The sequence below is a fragment of the Nicotiana sylvestris genome, chromosome 8, assembly GCF_000393655.2.
Source record: "Nicotiana sylvestris chromosome 8, ASM39365v2, whole genome shotgun sequence".
Classification (NCBI taxonomy): domain Eukaryota; kingdom Viridiplantae; phylum Streptophyta; class Magnoliopsida; order Solanales; family Solanaceae; genus Nicotiana; species Nicotiana sylvestris.
In genome coordinates, this window is record NC_091064.1 from 5,189,165 (window position 1) to 5,213,159 (window position 23,995).

Sequence of the window (23,995 nt, forward strand, 5' to 3'; positions counted from 1 at the left end):
CCTCAATAAATATTGCTTTAAAAATTGTTTAGGCTTCGGGATGGACCGTTTAGTAAAATTCCACGGTCCTACCCAAAATAAATACGCTAGTCGCTTTAGGCGCGCCTTTAATAATTTAATTTCCTTAAACTCGGGTGCACATTGATGTGACCCAAATCCAAATCTCAACGGAGTCAAAGTGTGTCGACGACCACGGGTACATTGATTGTAACGCGGTTCGAGATACATTTTCACAACGTTGCAATTCTTGATAAAAACAGTAAATGATAAAAGCGGTTAAAAGTTAAATTTTGCACATAAGTTCACACTTGTATAAAATCAGATAATCAAGCCGAATATAACAGTTGAGCGACCGTGCTAGAACCACGGAACTCGGGAATGCCTAACACCTTCTCCCGGGTTAACAGAATTCCTTATCCGGATTTCTGGTACGCAGACCATAATATAGAGTCATTCTTTTCCTCGATTCGGGATTAAAATTGGTGACTTGGGACACCCTAAATCTCCCAAGTGGCGACTCTGAATAATTAAACCAATCCCGTTTCGATTGTCCTTTAATTGGAAAAAACTCCCCTGCGCCCCCGCGGGCGCGTAAAAAGGAGGTGTGACACCCATACACACAGTACATGCACAATAGTCAAAGTTAGCTAGTACTTACGCCCCGTGCCCCTAGGGCTTTCGCCTCGCCTCTCGCTAATTCCAAATCATTTTCATAATTCTTTGTAGATGTTGAATTAATTGTTCTTTACCTAATCCCACCTGCATTGGGAATAAGTTTGGATTTTGGTTAATGCGACTTATAAGTCGTAATTTTTGCATGAGATTTATAAGTGGCATTTAAGAACTGCAATTTGTAATCGCATTCACCAAATCTATTTCATAAGTCACATTTAGTTTCGGTTTATATTCCACGCCTAAAATGCAATGTATAATAAGTAAATTCTAGTTCCCACTTCCGCAGACTTCCTTTTTTGTACTTATGCAAATTCTAGAAAGTAGATTTAAAGATTTTTTCCTAACATTATTAATCTAGAATCGCTTTAAGTTAATTAGGGAAATGGCCTAAATATATCTGAAATCGCCTATTCGATTACAAATTTATGGTATTATAACCAATAGAGTTCTTTAGTTTTTGAACCTATAAAATTGAATTGCAAAAATTGTCTTTCATAAAATTACTAAAGAATAGATACAATCGCCTATAAAGAGGCGTCAATATGGGCTTGGTCCGTTGGGCCATGTCAGCCCAACCCAACCCGTGATTTACCAGGGTTGAGCTAAAAATTTTAGAGCCCATTTAAAAATGAGGAATTTAAATTCGGCCCGAATAAGCTCGTGGCCCGTGAGGTTTGGTTGAGATTGGGTTGGGCCTAATAAAAATATTTATTGAAAATATATAAAATTATATTGTCTCTAACGATAGAAAGTCAGAATTAGATTTTTACTTAGAAGAACCAAAGCTTGATCTTGAGAAGTTTCAAGAGATGGATATTGTCATGTATTGGAAGGACCATTCTAGAAAATATCTCGATCTTTCAGTGATGGCGCGTGATGTACTTGGTATTCCTATTACCACTGTAGCATCGGAATCAACATTTGGTGGGTGTGTTATGACAAAGTACAGAAATTGCATCCATCATGAAAATGTCCAAACACTTGTTACTACTCGAAATTAGCTGCACGACTTTTCCCAAATTCGAACTAGTAATATTTTCTATGTGAATTTGAATATTATTAATTTCTAAAATTTAATTATTCTTAATATTTAACTAATTAATATTGCATATGAATTGTAGGTGTAAATGAAAGTAAAGATGTTAAGACAACCTTGTCACAAGCGGATTCAAATGTACTTGATGAAGATGACGTGTTGGATATACCATAAGCGTCATGGACGTTCTCTTGAATTGTTTATTTTGAGTTTTGACTTTTAGTGACTGAAATATAGTCTTATTTTTTTACCTTTTTAGTATTTAGTGTAATATATTGGAACAATATAAAAAGTTATTAAGTATTGCAAAAATTTTCCAATAAGATATTTTTTAACTTTTAAATATTTATCTTTTTTTAGGTTAGAACTTAAAGAAAAAATATAAAATTATATTTTAAAAAACGAAAAAGGGTTAAATGCCCGTAAACTATTGGAAGATGTTTAAAAATACCCTTCATCCACCTATAGAACTAAAAATATCCCTCTAACTACCTTTTTGATTCACTTATGCCCTTTGACCGTTAGGTCAATGCTTAATTAAAAATAATTATTATTTAAGTTTCACGTGACAACTTCTTATTGACTAGAATTAAAACATGTAACCCATTAGAAAGACCCACCCATATCTAACAGTTTTTTGTACTAACCCGCTTCAAACACTAATGAGGCTCGAACAAAAAGTTCAACTAAAAAAATGAGTCCCACTTCTTTCAAACTCCACGGAACAAGACGCAAATTTACTACGTGTTTTTTTACTTATTATGGCATCCAATTCAATTTACATGATAGATACAAATTGCATCATATTCAAGGTGAGTTTAATTTAATCATTTTCACATAACGGAAAGATCTCAAAATGATGAAAAAATCGTTGGACTACCCCTAGTTTTCTGTCCCACATTATTGTCAAGAAAGGCATTGGCTCATTCATGCTAGGCCTTTCTTGCTTGTTTAATCAAGAAAATGAACACATGTAAATCCATATGTTAGATGGAAGTGGGGCGTCTTTTTTTTTTTTATTGAACTTTTTATTCGGGTCAGGTTAATGTTTGGGACGGGTTAGATCGAAAAATGGGTAGATATAGGTGGGTGTTTCTAATAGGTTAGATGTTTTAATTTCGACAAATAAGAAATTGTCACGTGGAATTTAAATAATTATTTTTTAAATTCAGCATTGACTTAACGGTCAAAGGGTATAAGTGAACAAAAAATGCGGATGGAGAGGTATTTTTAGCCCAATAGATGGATGAATGATATTTTAAAACATTTTTCAATAGTTCAGGACTAGGATAAGCTGTCATTATAAGGCCCATCAAAATAGTGGCTAGCCCAGCCCAATTAGTCAATTGCTAAAACACACGTAAGTTGGATTGGGCTAACCCGGCCTGGCCTGTATTGACAGTACGAGACATGATCTTGAACTTGAGAAGCCTTTTTAAAAAATATTTTAGATATTATGAGCTTAACATGCCTAAGTAACCTTTTTTATTTGGAAAAGTTAAGTTTATAAAGGTGGTGACTAGTCAAATTACTTCAAATAAAATAGGATTATAATAAATCAAAATTAAAATAATTTAGCAAGGTTGAAATTTGGGAACAGAAGCGGGTCATTTGCCCAAAACTCTTACAACCCGGTAGATTTTCAGTCCATTGATTCACACACATCCGTCAAGCGGCAGCGTCACTGAACCCAAAACAACCGTTCGCAGCTGATTTTTCTCTTCTCTTCACTCGAAGGCCATGAGCCGTCGATTCTTCGGCTGCAAGTAAAAAATGCCGGCTGCTGATTCGTATCAGCTGTTCATCGTAGACTCATCAGCACCAATTTTCAATGGCCACATCAAGGTCCGTATTTTTACCCAATTAATATTGCTTTCATTTCTCGAGTTTTGTTTTTTCCTGTATTCTTAATTTTAGATCTCTTTATATGCTTAGGATTGTTCATTTGTACAATTCGGTATTACTGGATTAGGCTAGAGTTGGCTCTTACGTAATAGGACCCTGAGCTGCAATGTTTTAACACGAAGGATGGTTATTCTCTTACAATCTTATTTCGTTAAGGTTTAGATTGTGGTTGGCATGGGAAAAATGTTTTTGCCTTGAGAAATGATTTTTGGATCAGTTTTCAGTGTTTGGATAAATTATCTTAACATTTTCAAGCAGAGACAAAAATACTAGGTGAGCTTTTTCATCTGCTTAAGTGTTGATGGACATAGTTATCTAGTACCTGTGTTCAGTGGTGGAGCCAGAAACTTTTTCAAGGGTGTTCAAGAGTTGGAAAAGTAAATAACAAAAAATTTCGATCATTGGTTTAGTGATTGTTCAGCCTAGCGATTCTGGCATGAACAATCTCAACAATATGTTTCCACTAAATACAAACAGTGAAAAGCATTCAGAATTTTTAGTTGTGTTGCTTTAGTAATGAATTTTTTTTTTATGAAGTAAGGATAATTCATTAAAAGCATCCAGCGGATGCAGGCAAAAGATTACAATTAAGAGAGATGGTGTCTGCTCATATACACAAAAAACTATTCTATCACTAAGGAGCAAGACACAATCAAAAAATTGAACAGAACTAGTTACAAGTGCCTGATTTAGCCAACCAAACAAATTCAATAAGCCTTTTGCTTTGACTACATGGGTCGGAGTTGAGATCCCATCAAAACATCTACAGTTCCTTTCCTTCCAGATGCACCAAAAGATAGCAGCAGGTACCATTACCCAAAATTTTTTGATGGATTTACCAACTCTCCATGAACACCAACATTCATATGCTTCCTTGATGCTGTTAGGCTTGACCCAGGCTAGTCCAAAAATAGAGAGGAACATGTTCCAAATATCACATGCTAAAGGACAATGCAAAAAGAGATGTCTAACACTTTCAGAATCCAAATTGCACATGTAGCACCTATTCACCATTGGTATACTCCTTCTGCTGAGGTTGTCTTGAGTGAGGCATGCTTCATTTAAGGCAACCCAACTGAAACAAATCACTTTAGGAGGCAGTTAATGAAATTATACGGACTACTTTTTTTTCGATGGGTAAAATTATACAGACTACTATATAAACTGAAATACCAGTGATCATTCTATCGACTTGGCTAAAGAAGAATATCATGTTGACTGTGGATTACTTCCTCAAATAATCCATGGCTGTAAATTTTAAATGTATGTATGCAGCAGTGTTTTGATTGATACTGGGATAATGGGGCTATCTTTATTTAACCGTAATTCGAAAGCGCGTGCAGCTGTGGCGTATGAGTTTCAAACCTGCCACCAAATGAAGCAAAAATTTATGCGGTAGGCTGTAGCGTGTTAGATTCGAACCCTCCACTTTAAAGTTATTACCCTTTACCACCATGCTAGAAGGCTTAGTTGTGTCAAGGGTGTTCAACGACTAGTATATATTGAAATACTACAGAATTTGGCCTATATACATAATACATGGCATAATTCCGGTGAAGGGTGTTTAGTTGAACAATCTCTGTTGACTGTGGCTCCGACCTGCCTGTGCTGGTGGGAGGTAGCAGGTACTTAGGATTTAGATGGTATAAAGGTAGATGAAGTATGGTAATGTTACGAGATAGAGGATAGGGAATAACGACATTGTTTCATGATGTTTTTGAATACTAAATGTTGACAACAGTGTTCAACTGTTTGATGAAGCAAGTCATGTAGAGCAAGAATCCAGTACTTGTAAAGGTAAAATAACTACTGCCCATATGTATTGTTCTCCCTCTTTTGGTAGAAAACATTTTTCCTTGGAGAAACAGTTTCTGCAACTCAAGAACTGAACAGTGAAAAAAGATTTCAACTAGGAACATATTGTAAGCAAAATATTTGTCATTATGTCAAAATTAGTTTCTTTAACCCCTACAATTTGAGCTTTGCTCAGCCAAGTGTGACTGTTAGTGTAAACAATCAAAAAAGTGTGACTGTTATAGTATGTGTTTTGTTTTGTCAGGTGCAGAATTTTGGTGAAGGGCGGCGTTAAAAGGGTTGCTCATTCCTTTCTTGCCAGCCCAAGGGCCAGCTACTCAGAGGTTTGGACGTCTTGCCCTGCCAGACTTTCTTACATCTTTTCCAGATTTCATTCACAATGTAGAGTTTGTCATAGAGGATTTACCTCCAGTATTTTATATGAGGCAAAAGGAACCTTATGGAAGGCATACAATTCTAAATCGAGCTGTTTGTTCCTAACAAGTGAGACAGTGTCACACCATGCTCGAATTGCCTGGAAAAGGCTACTTCAATTTCATTCAAGCAGCGGAGCAATTCTGCCACCGATAAGTAGGGTTACGTGTATGATGAGCCTTGCTTTGACTCGCTCACATCTGGTTTCTCCTGGCATTTTGGCCTTCCTTATCGGAGAGCTAGCATGGAAGCGAAGTGTGTTTGCCGAAGCAGAAGGCTTCACATCCCCGGAATCACTCTACATGCATGCAAAGGATGGACATGTCTACCTGACTTCAGTTGTCTTCTTACTTTTAGAGGGCTTGATTTTGCTCTTCAGAGCTGTATACTTAACACTATTGTTCTTCCCGTGTATACTTATGGCTCCTTTTGCAGACTCCCTTGGTATTGAATTTAGGAAGAAGTGGCTTCGTGTTGTGCGAAAAACTCTAGAGAAGGCGGGTCCAGCGTTCATTAAGTGGGGTCAATGGGCGGCAGCAAGGCCAGATCTATTTCCAGATGATATGTGTAATGAACTTGCGGAACTCCATTCTAAGGCACCAGCACATAGCTATGCGTACACAAAAAGAAGCATCGAAAAGGCGTTCGGACGCAAGCTGCCTGAAATATTCGAAAATTTTGAGGAGGAGCCTGTCGCATCTGGTAGTATTGCTCAAATTCATCGGGCTACCTTGAGATTTCGATATCCTAGACAACGGGTTAAACCCATTCGTGTGGCCGTCAAAGTTAGGCACCCAGGCGTTGGTGAATCTATTAGAAGGGATTTCATATTAATTAACTTCTTTGCAAAAGTTTCGAAGGTCTTCCCGAATTTGAAGTGGTTAAGACTGGATGAAAGCATACAGCAGTTTGCGGTCTTTATGATGTCTCAAGTTGATCTTTCTAGGGAAGCAGCTAACTTAAGTCGGTTCATATACAACTTCCGCAGATGGAAGGATGTATCATTTCCCAGACCTCTATATCCTTTGGTGCATCCAGCAGTTTTAGTGGAAACTTATGAAGATGGTGAAAATATCTTGCGCTACATTGAAGAGCTTGAAGAACGTATTAAAGAGCTCGACGGACGTGAGAGTGTCAGAAGTGCCCTTGCGCACATTGGGACTCATGCACTACTAAAGATGATGTTGGTATGTCTGTGTAATTTTAGCCGTTCCGGAAAAGTCAAAGCTTGGTTATCATCACCACAAGTAATTCAAGAAGGAATATGACAATAGAAACTTCAACTGAAAGTAACTACTTAAGTACATGAGTAAAAATGGGTTCCTAAGACAAGGGAGGATATCCTAATGGAAAGAACCATTCACCTCCAATATTGAAGTTCGGTGATAGAGGGACCATTGTCGACTCCTGTGCAAGGGCAATAGTTGGGGTTGGGGCTTAACATACCAATAGGGAAAAAAGGGTTGCTTTATCAGGCCATCATGTGGGATTTCTTAGCGTTATCTCTGAATTGCATTAATAAATACCTAAATCAACTTCCGATAAAAAATAAATACCTAAATCAACTTTGCATGTTGCTACTCGAATTTCTGCAATGGTAATAATGCGTAAAACACTCTGGGTTAGTGACCAAGGTTATCAAACATGCCGAGTAGGTTGCTGAAGGCAGTTTTTTAGAAAAAGTGGAGAACTTCCTTTATTTGAACAAGTCTGTATTGGCTGTTTCGTTCTTTTCTTCTATTTTTGAGTAAGAAGGCTGTAAGCTGTCAAACTAGTCTTTCTTAGTTATAGTCTTCAAGTTGAGATTGTGTATTCTTTTCTCCTTTTCGTTAGGGTGAGGGGGAAATGCTATTCCATTGGAATATTGCAGTTCTTTATTTCTGCAACATATTCACTAAATTTATTTCTGCGCTCTTTTTTGATACTATACTCTTTAATTCCAGGTGGACAATTTCATACATGCAGACATGCATCCTGGGAACATTCTTGTTAGAACACCGCAAGACAGAGCTTCAGGTAAAGGACTTTTCAAATCGAGGCCTCATGTGGTCTTCCTAGATGTGGGTATGACTGCTGAGCTATCTAATAAGGATCGACTCCTTCTGCTGGAGTTCTTTAAGGCTGTGGCACTACGAGATGGCCGCTCTGCCGCAGAATGTACTCTTGGACTATCTAAACAACAGAGCTGTCCGAACCCGGAGGAATTCATCAAGGTGCTTTCCTAGCCTTCTAACAACTGTTGTCAAAGAATGATGAAGCTCAAAACTGTAGAGTCTGGCAGACTATTGATCGTTAGATTCTCAGGAGTCAATTCAATGTCCAAGAAGGAAAAACTAAATAGACGTATTAATTCGCATCTTGCATTTTGGTTTAACTTCAGTTCAAGCACAGTGCATATAGTACATTATGAGTCTTTCGGGGATAATAAAGGAAAGAATTAAAAAGCAAAAGCTCCCTCTCATCTTGTCTTAGGGCCATACATCAGTATGTTAAATAAACTTACAAATTAGTTCATTCTTCTAAAAGTTTGTCTTCCTTATACGGGTGTGCTACAACATCATCGATGTATGGACAAATATTTTGATGCAGCATGTATATATGCCAATTTGTTATTTATTCGGCATATACACTACCCTCCCTAGACCTCACTTGTGGGAACTCACTGGGTTTGTTGTTGTTGTTTCAAAAAATAAAAATTATTGGAAGTATCCTTAAAAAAAAAGAAAAGAGATGCACAATATATAAGCAAAAGATATCCCATGTGAAACTGCTTTATGATGTTTTCTTATGAGTTGCTTCTGTGAAATATGAGAATCTATTTTAAATACCTTTTGTTTCACCTATTTCTTTCTGATGAATACTAGTAATACACATTGTTGTAGTCTCCTTAGTAATACACAATTTTTATAGATTCATGTCCTTGTTGAATAACAAATGAATGTACACTTTGGTAATAGGAAGTGGAGGGAACTTTTGACTTTTGGAGAACACCTGAAGGGGGTGGCATCCATCCGGCGGATTGCATGCAACAATTGCTTGAGCAAGTTAGACGTCATCGGGTGAATATTGATGGCAACATTTGCACTGTGATTGTGACTACTTTGGTGTTGGAGGTACCTTATGGCCTTATTGGATGTTTTTACCCTCTGATAACTCTGCACAGCGTAGACTCGTCTGCTATATTCTTAAGTTAATTTATCCTTTTCTATGGTTCTTATTATCTGCTATGTGTGTTGGGGAAGTCAGCATCTATGGTTCTCAAGTATGATTTGCTCAAACATCTGCACAACGCGATTATTGACATTCAATTATCAAAAAGCTAGCAAAAGTAATTGTACCATATTGCACCAAAGGGTGTAGCAAGTGGGTGGAGAGCCATGACCCTGAGACAAAAAATTAGGTTATTTCTTTCCATCTGTTTAACCCTTGATGGACAGAGTCACCTAGACCTGTGCTGGTGGGAGGTAGTAGGTACCCGATGGAGTTAGTCGAGGTGCGCGCAAGCTAGTCCGGACACTACTATTATAGAAAAAAAGGAGTAACTGTGCCATACTACATCTTTATTATGATAAGCCCAACCTTGTAAGATGCTTTAGGATAAAACAGTATTGTACAACTTGTGGTAATTGAGCTGGGTTCATATAGGCTCTTGGAATTGTTGTAATTACAACAGAAGTGCATATTTTGTGAAGTGAAAGCCGCTGAGCCATGAATGATGGTTTCCAAAAAATAATTTAGTTTCTATCTGTTATCTTTAATCTCGTTTTCTTTAACTTATCTGCTTTTCTTCCTAGATGCTTTTCTTTCCATGCCTTGTGCCATATAATTTCTTTTTTCCCTCTATTTTTCTTCCAGATACCAATAGAAGGAAAAGCTTAGCATAATATGTCTATTACTTGTTGGAATGTATTACATTATGCTTGTCTATCTTCCTACAGGGATGGCAGCGAAAACTGGATCCGGAATACGATGTGCTGCAGACATTGCAAAAGTTGCTTTTCAAAGAAGACTGGGCGGAGTCTCTCTTTCACACAATTGGAGGACTGATGGCCCCTTAAAAAGGTCTCATTTGCTTGCTTCTGCTCCCGACCCCAATGTAGGGGAAACGATTCCACAATTTTGATGGAGTAATATCTCGTAAAGGAAAGATAATATACACAACATCTGGTATTATAAGAGAATAAGGATGAAATGCCTTTTTAAAAAAAATTGAGATTAGTTTAGCTCTAACCTTGAATTCTTATTAAAAATTGTTTCTTATTCTTGATCACTGTGTGAGATAATAAATATCAAGAATGTATTGATGAGAGGCTTTGGATTGACGCCGTATGTCTCATGGTAGACTGATGCATCCAATTCCGTGATCAAACCCGTGGAAATGTGAGGGAAATTTTGTAATCCAACTTTTACTTCCCCAATGATTGTGTAGTAAGTACTTTCGTAGCGATCTGAAGATTCTGCGACAAATCTCAACTCTTCTTTTGATTCTATTTGCAATGGTTAATACCTTCTCTTACGGGTAATGTTGTCTCTTATGGAACTTATATTCAACTAGTTGAGGAGTAGTTTTATGAACTGTTCAGCTATGCAACGTGGGATGGGGAAGATCCTTCTGATGTGTAATGGGTAATGCCTCCTCCTATGGGTAATATTGTATCCATTGAGGACATTATATTCAATATAATTTGGTATATTGCTTGACTAGTTGATGAGTAGTTTTATGAACATTCAACTGTGAAACATGGGGAAGATCCTTCTGAAGTGTTTTGACATGGCCATGAACCTGTGCTTGTCGTCTGATCGTGGGTAATGGTTAATTTGTCACTGGAGAGGATTGCATATTTTGCCATTGATTGGATTGGGCATGAAATAACAGACTCGAGGTGCAACACATGATGTGTGGGCTTGGTGCACGTTACAGGTTCAAATTCTGCCTCAAACTAAAGTCTTGTATTCAACTTGAGAAGGATAGATATGTGAGTTCATTATCCATCGAGTTTTGAACCATGATTTGCTAACCCTACAGAAAAAGATGTTAAACTCGAGGTCTGAACTTATGAGGTACACAACAGAAGAGTGTGGGACTGTTTAGGGTAAACTAACTATTTCTTCAGAGCGCTGAAACATGATTGAGTGCAGCGTAGATGAAAACTGTCTGAAATGAATAATAATGCAGCATCAGTATCTGCAGAAATTCGACATTTTCATCAACGCTGCACTCAATGATATTTCTAAGCACTCTGCATAGCTACTCCTTCCTAGCTTTCTGTATGACTTATTTTCATTAGTTGGTTAATATAGGAATCGAATCATCGATAGTACATTAGAGCTTTCAAGTAGTACATTTTGAACTACCAGTTCTCTATTGTACGTGATGTCGTACTACCAGATCTCTATTGTACTAAACTCTGTACTGCATTCTACTTCCCAGCACACACTCTTGAAGATTTTCAACTAGGAAAGAATATTAGACTCTGGATACAAGAAAATGAAAGGGAAGATAGTTAAGTAATTAAATATTGTAATGAAAAAAATCATAAACTAGTTTGGGATGGAGACATATTCAGGTTTAACCTGATCTAGCTCTGCAGGGGGCGGAGCTACCTTTTGCAAAGATTCATGAATCTCCTTCTGGAAAAAACTATACTGCGCAAATAGGATTTCTTTTTGGTACATATATTTGATAACTTTTTTTTATAATTGTGGTGTCCGGGTCAATTAGCATACATTTGTAGCAGCGATCGGATAACTTTGTCCATCAAAACTTGAACAGCTGGAAAAAAGTTAGTGTTTTTGTTGCAGTAATTTAAATTTGAAACTCAACTCGTGCATATATGTAACAATCTTGACCTTAGTTGTGGTATTAGAATTCAATAATCACTACAAAAATCTAAGAGAAGAAATAAGTTGGTAAACTACCAACTCATGACTCTCCACTTCTTCCCCCGTTGCCTCGTTCCTCCTCCTTGTTCATCTAACTTCTCTATTTTAAGAACCTCTTCAGCTTACTCAGTTTTCAAAAACCATTTTAGAATAACCTTCAATAATTTATAAAACTATGCACAAAGTTTCAAACTTTTAGGAAATTTCTGATTTGAAAAAATGGTCAAAATATATCCAAAAAGATATTCAAACAGGGGTTATAAAAAGAAGTGTGTTTCAATAAGCTAATGAACTGGAAATTGTCCTAAATTCCTATTTTATGGTTCTAAAACATCAAAAAACGAGGAACAATCATGGAAAAGCAATGGGTATTGTTCACTAAGTCGTTTCCGATGGGCCCACAAAACTTTAGGCGATTCAAATCCCGCCACTCGAATTCATCAAGATGGCAAATTTGAAATCGTTCTGAATTCCTGTTTTATGGACCGAAAATGCCAAAAAATGAGGAACGGTCATGGCGAAGTGATGATTATTGTTCATTAGGTCGTTTTTGATAGGCTCACAAAATTTTAGACGATTCAGAGTTCGTCACCCGAATTCATAATTGGCGTGGACATTAGCACACAAAATTGAAAATCGTCCTGAATTCTTTTTTTGTGACCCTAAAACGCCAAAACATAATACTCATGCCGAAACAATAACCATAGTTTATTAGGTCGTTTCTAATGGGCCCACAAAATTTTAGGTTGTTTGGAGCCCATCGCTCTAATTCATGAAGATGATGTGAACATTAGCACACAAAAAATTTAAAAATCATCCTGAATTCTTGTTTATGTCCATAATGCCAAAAAAATAAATATGAAAAACGATCATTGCGAAGCAATGATTATTGTTCATTAGTCATTTCTAATGGGCCCGGAAAATGTTAGCCAATTTGGAGCCCGTCACACGAATTCATGAAGATGGTTTGGACATTAGCACACGAAAAATTGGAAGTCCTCTTAAATTCTTGTTTAATGGCCCTAAAACGCCAAAAACGAGGAACAAACATGGTGAAATAATAACTATAGTTTATTAGGTTGTTTTTAACGGGCCCACAAAATTTTAGACTACTCAGAGTCCATTGCTCGAATTCATGAATATGGCGTGGATATTAGAACACGAAAAATTTGAAACCGTCCTGAATTCTTGTTTTATGACCCTAAAACGCCAAGAAACGAGGAACAATCATGCCGATGCAATGACTGTTATTCATTAGGTCATTTTTTATGATCCCATAAAATTTTAGGCGTCGCCCGAATTCATGAAGATGGTGTAGACATTAGCACACGACAAAATAGAAATCATCTCGAATTCCTATTTTATTGCCCTAAACACTAAGAAATGAGGAACGATTATGATGAAGCAATGACTAGTTCATTAGGTCGTTTCATATGGGTCCTAAACAATTTAGGCGGTTCAGAACCTATCGCTCGAATTCATGAATATAGCGTGAAAATTAACATACGAAAATTGTAAAATCGTTATGAATTCTTGTTTTATGGCTAAAATGTCAAAAAAGGAACGGTCATAGAGAAACGATATATTTATTAGATCGCTTCTGATGGGCCCACAAAATTATAGGCGATTCGAAACTCGTCGTCGATTTCATGAATATGGTGTGGATATTAGCACACAAGAAATTGGAAATCGAATCTTAAATTTCTTTTTATGGCCTTAAAATAGCCAAAAATAAGGAAAGGTCACGACGAAGCAATGACTATTGTTAATTAGATTATTTCTGATGGGCCCATAAAATATTTGGTGATCCGAAGCTCGTAGCTCGAATTTATGAAGATGGCATGGACATTAGCACACGAAAAATTGAAAATCGTTCCGAATTCCTATTTTATGGCCTTAAGACGACAAAAAACAAGGAACCCTCGTGATGAAATGATGCCAATTGTTCATCAGATCATTTCTGATGGGTCCAAAATCTTTAAGGCGATTCAGAGTCCGTTGTCTGAATTCATGAAGATGGCATGGACTAATGCACACGACAGAATGAAAATCATCCTGAATTTCTATTTTATGGCCCTAAGATACCAAGAAATGAGGAACGAGCATATAGAAGCAATAACTATTATTCATTAGGTCGTTTCATATGGGCCCAAAATATTTTAGGGAATTCGAAACCCATCGCCCAAATTCATAAAGATGACGTGAACATTAGCACACGAAAAAATTAAAAATTATATCAAATTCCTGTTTTATGGCCCTAAAACGTCAAAAATGAGGAACGATCATGGCGAAGCAATGACTATTGTTCATTAGGTCATTTCTGATGGGCCCACAAAATTTTAAGAGATTTAGAGCCCATTGCCCGAGTTCATGAAGAAGGAGTGGAGTCGTGGACATTAGCACACGAAAAATGAAAATCATTTTGAATTTAAGTTATATTGCCCTAAAATGCCAAAATCATGGTGAAACAATGGTTATTGTTCATTATGTTATTTCTATTGGGCCCAAAAAAATTTAGGCGATTCGAAGCCCGTCATCCATATTCATGACAATGGTGTGGACATGCACACGAAAAATTTGAAATAATCCTGAATTTCCATTTTATGGCCCTAAAATACCAAAACACAAGGAATGGTTATGGAGAAGTTATGACTAGTGTTCATTAGATCGTTTCAGATAGGACCACAAAATTTTAGACAATTCGGAACCCGTCACCCAAATTCATGAAGATTGCATGGACAATTAACACACGAAAAATTAGAAATCATCCTAAATTCTTGTTTATGGCCCTAAAACACCAAATAAAAAAGGAATGGTCATGGCGAAGCGATAGCTATTGTTCATTAAGTCGTTTCTGATGGGCCTACAAAATTTTAAGCGATTAGGAGGCCGTCGCCCGAATTCATGATTATGGCGTGGACATTAGCACACGATTTTTTTTTTTGGATTTTTGATCTTTTTATTGGCCACACCATCTTCATGAATTCGAGCGACCAGTCCCGAATTGCCTAAAATTTTGTGGGTCCTTTAAAAATGACCCAATGAACCATAGTCTTTGCTTCGTCGTGAAAAACAGGAATTTAGCACGATTTTTTATTTTTCGTGTGCTAATGTCCCCACTATCTTCATGAATTTGAGTGACCGGCCCCGAATCACCAAAAATTTTGTGGGTCCATCTAAAATGGCCTGATAAACCATAGCCATTGCTTAGCCATAATCGTTCCTTATTTTTTGGCGTTTTAGGACTATAAAACAGGAATTCAAGACGATTTCTGATTTTTTGTGTGCATTATTCCACGACATTTTCATGAATTCAGGCGACCCACACCAAATCGCCTAAAATTTTATGGACCCATTAAAAACTACTCTAATGAACCATAGTCATTGTTTTGCCATGATCATTCCTCATTTTTTAGTATTTAGGGCCATAAAATAGGAATTCAAGATGATTTTTGATTTTTCGTGTGCTAATGTCCACGCCATTTTCAGGAGACCAACCTCAAATCGCCTAAAACTTTGTGGGACCATCAGAAATAACCTAATGAACCATAGTGATTATTTCGCCACGACCGTTCATCATTTTTTGGTATTTTAGGTCCATAAAATAGGAATTAAGACACAATGTTGATTTTTCTTGTGCTAATGTCCATGTCATCTTTATGAATTTGGACAACCGGTCCCGAATCGCCTAAAATATTATGAGCCCATCAGAAAAGATCTAATGAACCATAGTCATTACTTTGCCATGACCGTTCCTTATTTTTTGGCATTTTAGGACCATAAAACAAGAAATAGTACAATTTTTTTATTTTTTGTGTGCTAATGTCCACGCCATATTCATGAATTCGAGTGACCTGCCCCGAATCGCCAAAAATCTAGTGTTCCTATCAGAAACAACCTAATGAACCATTGTCATTGTTTCGCCATGAACGCTCCTTATTTTTAGCGTTTTAGGGTCATAAAACAGGAATTTAGCACGATTTCTGATTTTTCGTGCGCTAATATCCACGCTATCTTCATAAATTTGGGTGAACGGCCCTGAATCGCCTAAAATTTTGAAGGCCCAACAGAAACGACCTAATAAACCATAATCATCGCATGTTCCTTATTTTTGGTGTCTCAGGGCAATAAAATCGGAATTCAGCATGATATCCGTTTTTCGTGTGCCAATGTCTACGCCATCGGGCGACCGAACCCGAATAGCTTAAGTTTTTTTGGGCACATCAAAAATGATCTAATGAACTATAATTATTTTTTCACCATGAGCATTCCTCTTTTTTGGCGTTTTAGGGTCATAAAACCAGAATTCAACACAATTTTTGATTTTTCGTGTGCTAATGTCCATGCCATCTTCATGAATTCGGGTGACCGGCCTCGAATCGCCTAAAATTTTGTCGGCCATTAAAAATGATCTACTGAACAATAGTCATTACCTTTCCATAACCATTCCTTTTTAGGCATTTTAGGACCAAAAAATAGGAATTTAACACGATTTTCGATCTTTCATATGCTAATGTCCACGCCATAAATTCGGGCGACTAGCCTCTAATTGCCTAAAATTTTGTAGGCCCATCAGAAACGACCTTATGAACCATAGTCATTGTCTCGCCATGACAGTTTCTTATTTGTTGGCGTTTTAGGGCTATAAAATAAGAATTCAGTATGATTGTTGATTTTTTCGTAGGCTAATGTCCATGCTATTTTCATGAACTCGGGCAACCGTCCTCAGATCGCCTAAAATTTTGTGGGTCCATAAGAACGACCTAATGAACCATAGTTATTGCTTCGTCATGATCATTCCTTGGTTTTGGCAGTTTAGTGTAATAAAACAAGAATTCAACACGATTTTCTATTTTTCGTATGCTAATGTCTATGCCATCTTCATGAATTCGGGCGACCGGCCCCGAATTGCCTAAAATTTTGTGGGCCCATCAGAAGCGATCTAATAAATAATAGTCATTTCCTCACCATGATTGTCTTCATTTTTTGGTATTTTAGGGCGATAAAATAAGAATTCAGTAAAATTTCTGATTTTTCATGTGCTAATGTCCACGCCATTTTCAAGAATTCGTGCAACCGGCCTCAAATCGCCTAAATTGTTGTGGTCCCATAAAAGATGACCTAATGAATAATATTTCATTGCCTTGTCATATTCGTTCCTCATTTTTTGTTATTTTAGAGCCATAAAACAAGAATTCAACACGATTTTTTATTTTTCGTGTGCTAATATCCACGCCATCTTCATGAATTCGGGTGACCAATCCCGAATTATCTAATATTTTGTGGGCCCATTATAGACGACCTAATAAATCATAGTTATTGCTTCGCCATGACTGTTCCTTATTTTTTGACGTTTTGGGGCCATAAAACAAGAATTCCGCACGATTTTTTATTTTAATCGTCAATAGTTGCATGAACACGAAACACCATAAAATGAACCAAAAAATCATGTCAAAGCAATGATTATTGCTCACTAGGACCGTTTTTTATAGACCTACAAAATTTCAGGCCAATTGGAGTCCTTAAAAAAATTCTACAAAATCAGTATGTACTAATACACAAAAAAGTGGATACAATTACAAATTCGTATTGTATGACCATAAGACATCGTAAAATAAACCCGAAATTCATGATAAAGCAATGATTATTGGTCATTAGGGAGCTACGAAAATTAAGGCCAATCAGAGTCCGTACAAAAATCTACAAAATTAGTTGTACTAATACGCACGGAAATGGATATAATTATAAATTCATATTGCATGATCCCAAAATACCAAATAATAAACGTGAAAGTCATGGAGAAGCGACGAGTATTAGTGTTAGTTTATATGAGTCCACCAAACTATATAGTACCTGCTCCAATATGAGTTTCCACTGAGAATACTAATGAAGCAGTAAGTAAGAGAGACACGAGATTTTTACGTGGAAAAATCCCACTTAAGGGGACAAAAACCACGACTTACACTTGTAGGCTTTCAACTTCACTAACTTGTAATGACACTATTACAAGCCACTTTGTAATGACTCTATTATAAAGACTTACACTCAACTAACTTGTGATACACTTACCACAAGCCACTTTGTCATTCAATAGTTACAAAAACTTTAACTTATGACTAACTCTAGTCACAACACAAACTCAGAAAGTTTATGGTTTTGAGTTTCCTAAAGCACAGCTTCTAAGAAAGCAAGATAGGAGTTACAATGAAGAACAAATAACGAAATTACAACTCAACTACGGATACACATTGACTCATTGTGAAACCAATCCTTTAGTGGAGTTGTCTTCTTGTTCTTGACGCACCAGTGACTTCAATACTTGATCAACTCTTTAATGCTTGAGAGAATATCACTAAATGCTCAAGTGAATATCTGGTGCCTTGCACCATGTTGTTATACTACCAAAGACATCACAAGGATGATGTCAATTCTTGGTTGGTACAAATCTCTTCCCAATGGGAAGTGACCGCTGCAATGTCGCGTGTACAGTAGCAGGCAGTCACTTTCTGTAATTGCATTCCAGCTGTATAGTTGACTTGTACTTCTGTCAGAGAACACCAAGGGATCAGGTTCCTGTCTTGTTCCTTTTTCTCTTTGTTTGCATCAGTTCACATTAGCTGGAGTTCAGACTGGACCTCGTTCATTTGAAATGTGTACCAAGTGTGTCAGGTTCCTCTGGTTCTTAAAAGTAAGTTTGTTAGATCATCAAAACATAAGGCAGAGATATTAAAAGCTCATCAATTTCCTCCTTTTTGATGATGACAAACTTAGGCACTGATAATGTTTATTTAGAGCAAAAATGACCAGATGAGGTAACAGGAACTTCACAAGTCCCCTCTGACCTTTTGCTTTTGATTCCCCCTTACTCAGATCCCCCCTATTTCAATCAATTTCCATTGGCATTTTTAATACTATACTACTATACTTCCCCCTTTTGGCATCATTAAAAATACACAAGCAGGCAAATAGCACAAAGAAGTCTAACACAGCCAACTCATGCCACATATGTGCACACAACATGGTAGAAAAGAGAAGCTAAAGGAAAACAGCACTGTACAAGCAAAGAAAAGAGCTGTTTAATTGATATAAACAATGGACTGAGCAAAGCAGGAGCAATACTGGTGAAGTCCAACATGCCATAAGCAAAAAAGACCAACAAAAAATAGAAACAGCAGCCACAAAACATCATGACCAAAGACAACTGGTCACTGAGAGGTTTCTAAGGGGCACTTGAACATGGAGACTTGGAGAGAGAGGCAGTAAGGGTTTTGAGAACCAGGTCCAGACGGGCATTTGCAGACAGCTGCTCTTCAAGAAGTTTTGCGCGAAGCTCAGCATTTTCTTTTATCAAGCGGGTAACTTATTCATTTGTGGAATTAACTTAACCAGGTCCTCTAACAGCTTGACTGAGTTGAGTTTCTAGTATGGCATTCAGAGCCCTCAATATCTCTATTTCTTCTGAAGCAGCATTTTGAGCATTGATCAGCTGAGAAATGGTCGAGATGCTTCCACCAACCTTTTCTACGCACTCACATTCTTCCAGAGTGGTTTTTGAGAAGGTTTGCTTGCGTGTGCCCACTTTGGGATCAGCCAAAGGAACCTTGTAGAATTCAAACACTCGAGTGAGGAGAAAGCAATATGGAAGCCCATGATTGCCACCTTTAAAGTTTGCCACCTTTTGCATATGGTCTATCATGATTGCTGACAGATTGATCGGGACAAACTCATCAAGAGCCTCCATTAAGACTAAATCAGACTTTGTAGTGATAGACCACCTCTCAGCACGAGGTAAAAGCACCTTATTGACTAGCTCAAAGAGAAGCTGATACTTAGGAAGTAGTACCTTTTTATGCACCTGTTCCCCTTGCTGAACAACTTTCTCTTTCATGATGGCTCTCCTAAAGTTAGCACCACAAATACCCTTGACTGAGGACATCCCTTCACATGGAATTTGGAGAACCTTTCCTAATGCTGAAGTGTCAAGCACAATATCTACTTCATTTACTAGCATACAGATGTGATCTCCCTTGACAGTGAAGAGAGATGCGTAGAAATTTTGTACTGCATCCTCGTACACCTTAGGCATATACTCTTGAAACAAATGCTCCCATTGCTGAAATCTACCATCTCAAAAACTTGCAGCATACCTGCCATCTCTGAGATTGCCGGATCAAACATACGACCACATAAGACTTTTTGAGTTCTCAGTCTCTCCTGCTAAGGACCACTGTCACTGGGTATGGTCTTTAGAGAACCAGGTTCCCCTACAGTTTCCCGTTGTCGTTTTCTAGATCCTTTAAAAAATTTCCCTTTCCAACTTACAACCCCCACAATATCTCCTTCAAACATAGTTTGCTCAACTACACTCTTCTTAGACTTACTACTACCCTTTACAGACCAAGTTTCACTCTGTATTTTAATAGCTTCATCAGAATCTCCGTCCACAGGCTTCTGGATTTCTGTAGATCATTTTACCAAGGAACTTGGTTCCTCTAGAGCATCTTTGTCATCCTCAGTCACTGGAATGCATTTGTCAGTGACGAATTCCCCTTGTTTCATCAACCTCTTCTTCTTTGTCATGACAATCCTCTTCCTTTTCTGCAAGGTAGACTCAAAAGCTTCATTCTGCTGCAACTTGGGAATGGATGGCTTGGAAGAGGATTCTAACGGTTTGGAATAACCAAGAGGTTACTGAGTTGATTTATCTAGAAGAGAATTAGGTCTATTCATCGCCTAGGAATAACGTTTCTTCTCTCTGATACTCAGACAAGAGATAGACTCCTTCATTCAAAATACTCTCAGTAGCGATAGCCATGATATTGTGGGTTGCTTCCTTTTCTGGTGACTCTATGAGAGCTACTGAGTCCAAAATGGATGAGTTCAGATACTGATCAGGATTATCCTCAAAGACCTCTGACACATGAGAGGTGACACTTTCTGAGTATTCTTTGGTGAGATTAGAAGAAGGGGGAGACATGGGGTTTTCAACACATGAAAGGAAGACAGAGTTTGACGGAAAAGGAGAGACAATAGGAAATGTAGAGGAAATAGGTGTGGGTGCAGTAGCTTTGAGAAGAGTGGAAGAGTGAATTTCTAGAGATGACTTTAAAGAAGGTAGGGAAGTGGGAGTGGTGTTAATGGTGGGAGAAGGAAGCGATTGTTCGATTGCCATTGTATGAGTATTTGGTAGGGAAGCTGAGTGAGAGAGAAGTTAAGAGAGGATCACATAGATACAAAAGAGATGAAGGTTCATGACTTGCTGTGAGGGAAAAAGAGAGTTTTATGGGAAGAAGGGTTAATGATGAGGAGAGAGAGAAACGGGTTCTGAAGGGTCTTGAAAACGGCGGTAGGTTTGTGAGGAAACGTTATTGTGCAGAGGAGGTGAAGGGATTTGATAGACAAGACGTGACATGTAGACTTTGAAAAGTTGGATGATGTGGCAGTTGAATTAATTTTATTAACCTTTTAAGAGAGCATGCAAAGATAACACATTACTACTAACCTGTGGTACAGGAACCTGATTTCTGACCGGTTTTTGAAAAAGATTTTAACAGCTCTTCTTTCGTAGTTCGTCATTGTACCTTTAACTTCTATGATCGTCATACGTGTTTACTTGCAACAGTATCGATGTGAGTTAGGCTTGGCCAGAAAACACTTTAGCTAGTTTTACCTAAAGGAGGTTTTCATAGCCAAATGATGAGGTATCAGGTTCTCAATTAAGCTTTAATAGTCCAGCTTCACCCGGTTTCTTTCAAAGTGTTCCTCTCTCACTGCCTTTGGTAGAAATATCTACAATTTGATATTCTTGTGCAACAAATTCTCATATAGACGAGTCCCTTTTTCACACTATTTTTTGAGGCACATGTATCTGGCATTAATGAGTTTGGTCCTTCTGGTGGACCAGGTTCTTTTCCATGTTAAGAGCACCTGCTTCAGCTATTGAGAGAACCTCTGGGTTGTATTTCCTTGTACCTCATGAGATTAGGCATGATCCAATAGAATGAGTCATTTAATTTGTGCTTTTCCTATCCACAAGATAACCTGCATAGTCAGCATCAACATACGAAATGGGATTAAAATTGTCACCTGATAGGTAATACAAATCTAGGTCTTGTGTTTCCTTAAGGTATTTCAACATTCTTTTGGCAGCCTTCAAGTGAAATTCCTTGGAATTTGATATTGGGTTCTGTCTGGGATGGAAATACAGAAAGGACTAGGGATTTTTTTGGCTTTTGATCTTGTCTGAATCCAGAATCAAAAGGAGTGATTATGTTATCGAGCGGATGAGAGCTATTGTGTTTCCAAATGGGGACTGAGGTTTGATTGGTAGAGGAACTTGGTAGTTTAAGTGGATTTCGCTACACTCTTTGTTCTGCTACTTGTGGAGTCTCTTGCACTACATCTCCAACCCTTCTTCTGCTTCAAATGATAATAATTGAGGTACCAGGTTCCTCTTGAAAAGTGAAGGAGGATGTTGCATTATCTTTACTTGTCTCCTTCATCTGACTCATCATATTTCCCTTGCCATTGAAACATTAGATATTTCACCAGGATCCAAAGGTGGTTCATTATCTTGACCATCACTATTTCCTTTCTTGTCAGAGGAAGGAGTCTTGTTGAATAGCTCATGACCACTTTCTTCCACATATTGTGTCCTTTTGTTGCAGACTTCACAGACTTTGCTTTTTAGAGGGATATATTTTAAGGATTCCTTCACCATTTTTGCATCATACTTCCTAAACTGGTCTTTCCTGTTGTTGAGATTATAGAGTTTGCATCCAAAGATTCTCAGATGAGTTATCTTTTGGATTTCTTCCATTGAGAAGCTCATGGGAGGTTTTGTTTAGGGAGGACCTGATCATACACCTATTCACCAAGTAGTAGGCAGTGTTTATTGCTTCTGCCCATAATTTTGGCAATTCCACTATCAATGAGCATTGTCCATGCCATGTCTTCCACAATTATGTTCTTTCTTTCAACTACACCATTTTGCTATGGAGTCTTTGGTGCTGAGAGGTTGTGAGTGGTCCCATTTTCATTACAAAACTTATCAAGCTTGGCGTTGTCAAATTTTGTCTTGTGATCAGATATGATGCATACTACCTTCAATTCTATTTCCACTTGGATCTTCTTGACAAAGGCCACAGATACCTTGACAATCTCATTCTTTATTCTAAGAAACAGTATCTAGATGGATCTTGAATTTGCCAGACCACGAACCAGGTCCTTCTGAATTAATTTATTTAGAAGTGAGAAGCTTGCATGCCCCAATCTTCTATGCCAAAGTTCTGCATCATCATCAACTGACTTCAAGCAGCTCATATCACCAGCTTGTAGAGATTCAAAGTTAGCAAAGTAGATATTCTTATATCTTTTGGTTACTAAGACTACTTCGCCAGTGACCAAATTGGTAACTGTGCACACTTTTGATAAGAACTCTACTTTATTTCCTTTACCACAGATTTCAGAAACACTCAAGAGACTGTACTTCAGGCCATCAACATAGTAAACGTTCTCAATTGAGTGTCACGGAGAATTTCCAACTTTTCCACCACCGAGAATGTACCCCATTTTTTTAATTTTTAGGGGATCCTTTCCTGTAGGGCTTTCAGCGAGAGAGAATCCATGGTGTTTCCAGTCATGTACTTGAGCCAAGGGTGTTAATCAGGCCGAGCTAACCCGTTTTCAGCCCACTTCAATGCGGCTCAGCCCAGCTCAGCCCGCTACTGTTCATTAATGAACGGGTTGTTTAGGGAGGCGGGTTGTGGATGTTCACGTTTAGCTTAACGGTGGCCCTAACCCGTTGAACCAAAATGTCTTAACGGGCTGAACACGGGCTGCAGCCCGTTAGCAGCCCTGTTACCGTTGGAATTTTTATTACAAAAATTTAATTGGACTGTTCCCAACGGTTAAATTGAGAAATGACCATCGGGGAATGGCCAGAAATTGCAAAAATGGCCAATTTCGCCCCCCCCCCCTTAAAAATATAGCCCTCCCACCCATAATAATTGCAAAATTACTTTTTTAACCTTTTAAAATCTATAAATAGCTCCCCTTCTTCTTCATTTTTTTCTCACAATTCACTCTCTTACTACTCTAATTCTCTCTCAAGTCTCAATTCTCTCTTGATATTATAGTTCTTAAATTCTCAAATTCTCAATTATTTATTATTTCAAGTTTCATCAATTATTTAGTTTAGTCATTACAAAATTATTATTATCAAATATCAATTATTAAAGTGAAGTGTGGTATCAAGTATTCAAGTAA

At 37.6% G+C, this 23,995-nt stretch overlaps 1 protein-coding gene across 2 annotated transcripts; it reads left to right on the forward strand.

The window, feature by feature from the left end:
• The first annotated feature begins 3,360 nt into the window (after positions 1–3,360).
• LOC104249338 (uncharacterized) lies at positions 3,361–10,389 on the forward strand. Of its 2 annotated transcripts, none has more exons than XM_009805749.2 (5): positions 3,361–3,556; positions 5,676–7,032; positions 7,789–8,058; positions 8,803–8,958; positions 9,784–10,389. In XM_009805749.2, the coding sequence occupies exons 1-5, from the start codon at positions 3,543–3,545 to the stop codon at positions 9,901–9,903; spliced, it is 1,917 nt and encodes a 638-aa protein (XP_009804051.1). In that variant the 5' UTR covers positions 3,361–3,542; the 3' UTR covers positions 9,904–10,389. The 2 variants fall into 2 exon arrangements, with proteins under 2 accessions (XP_009804051.1, XP_009804052.1); XM_009805750.2 differs by having other exon boundaries at positions 3,369–3,556; positions 5,682–7,032.
• The last annotated feature ends 13,606 nt before the right edge of the window (positions 10,390–23,995 follow it).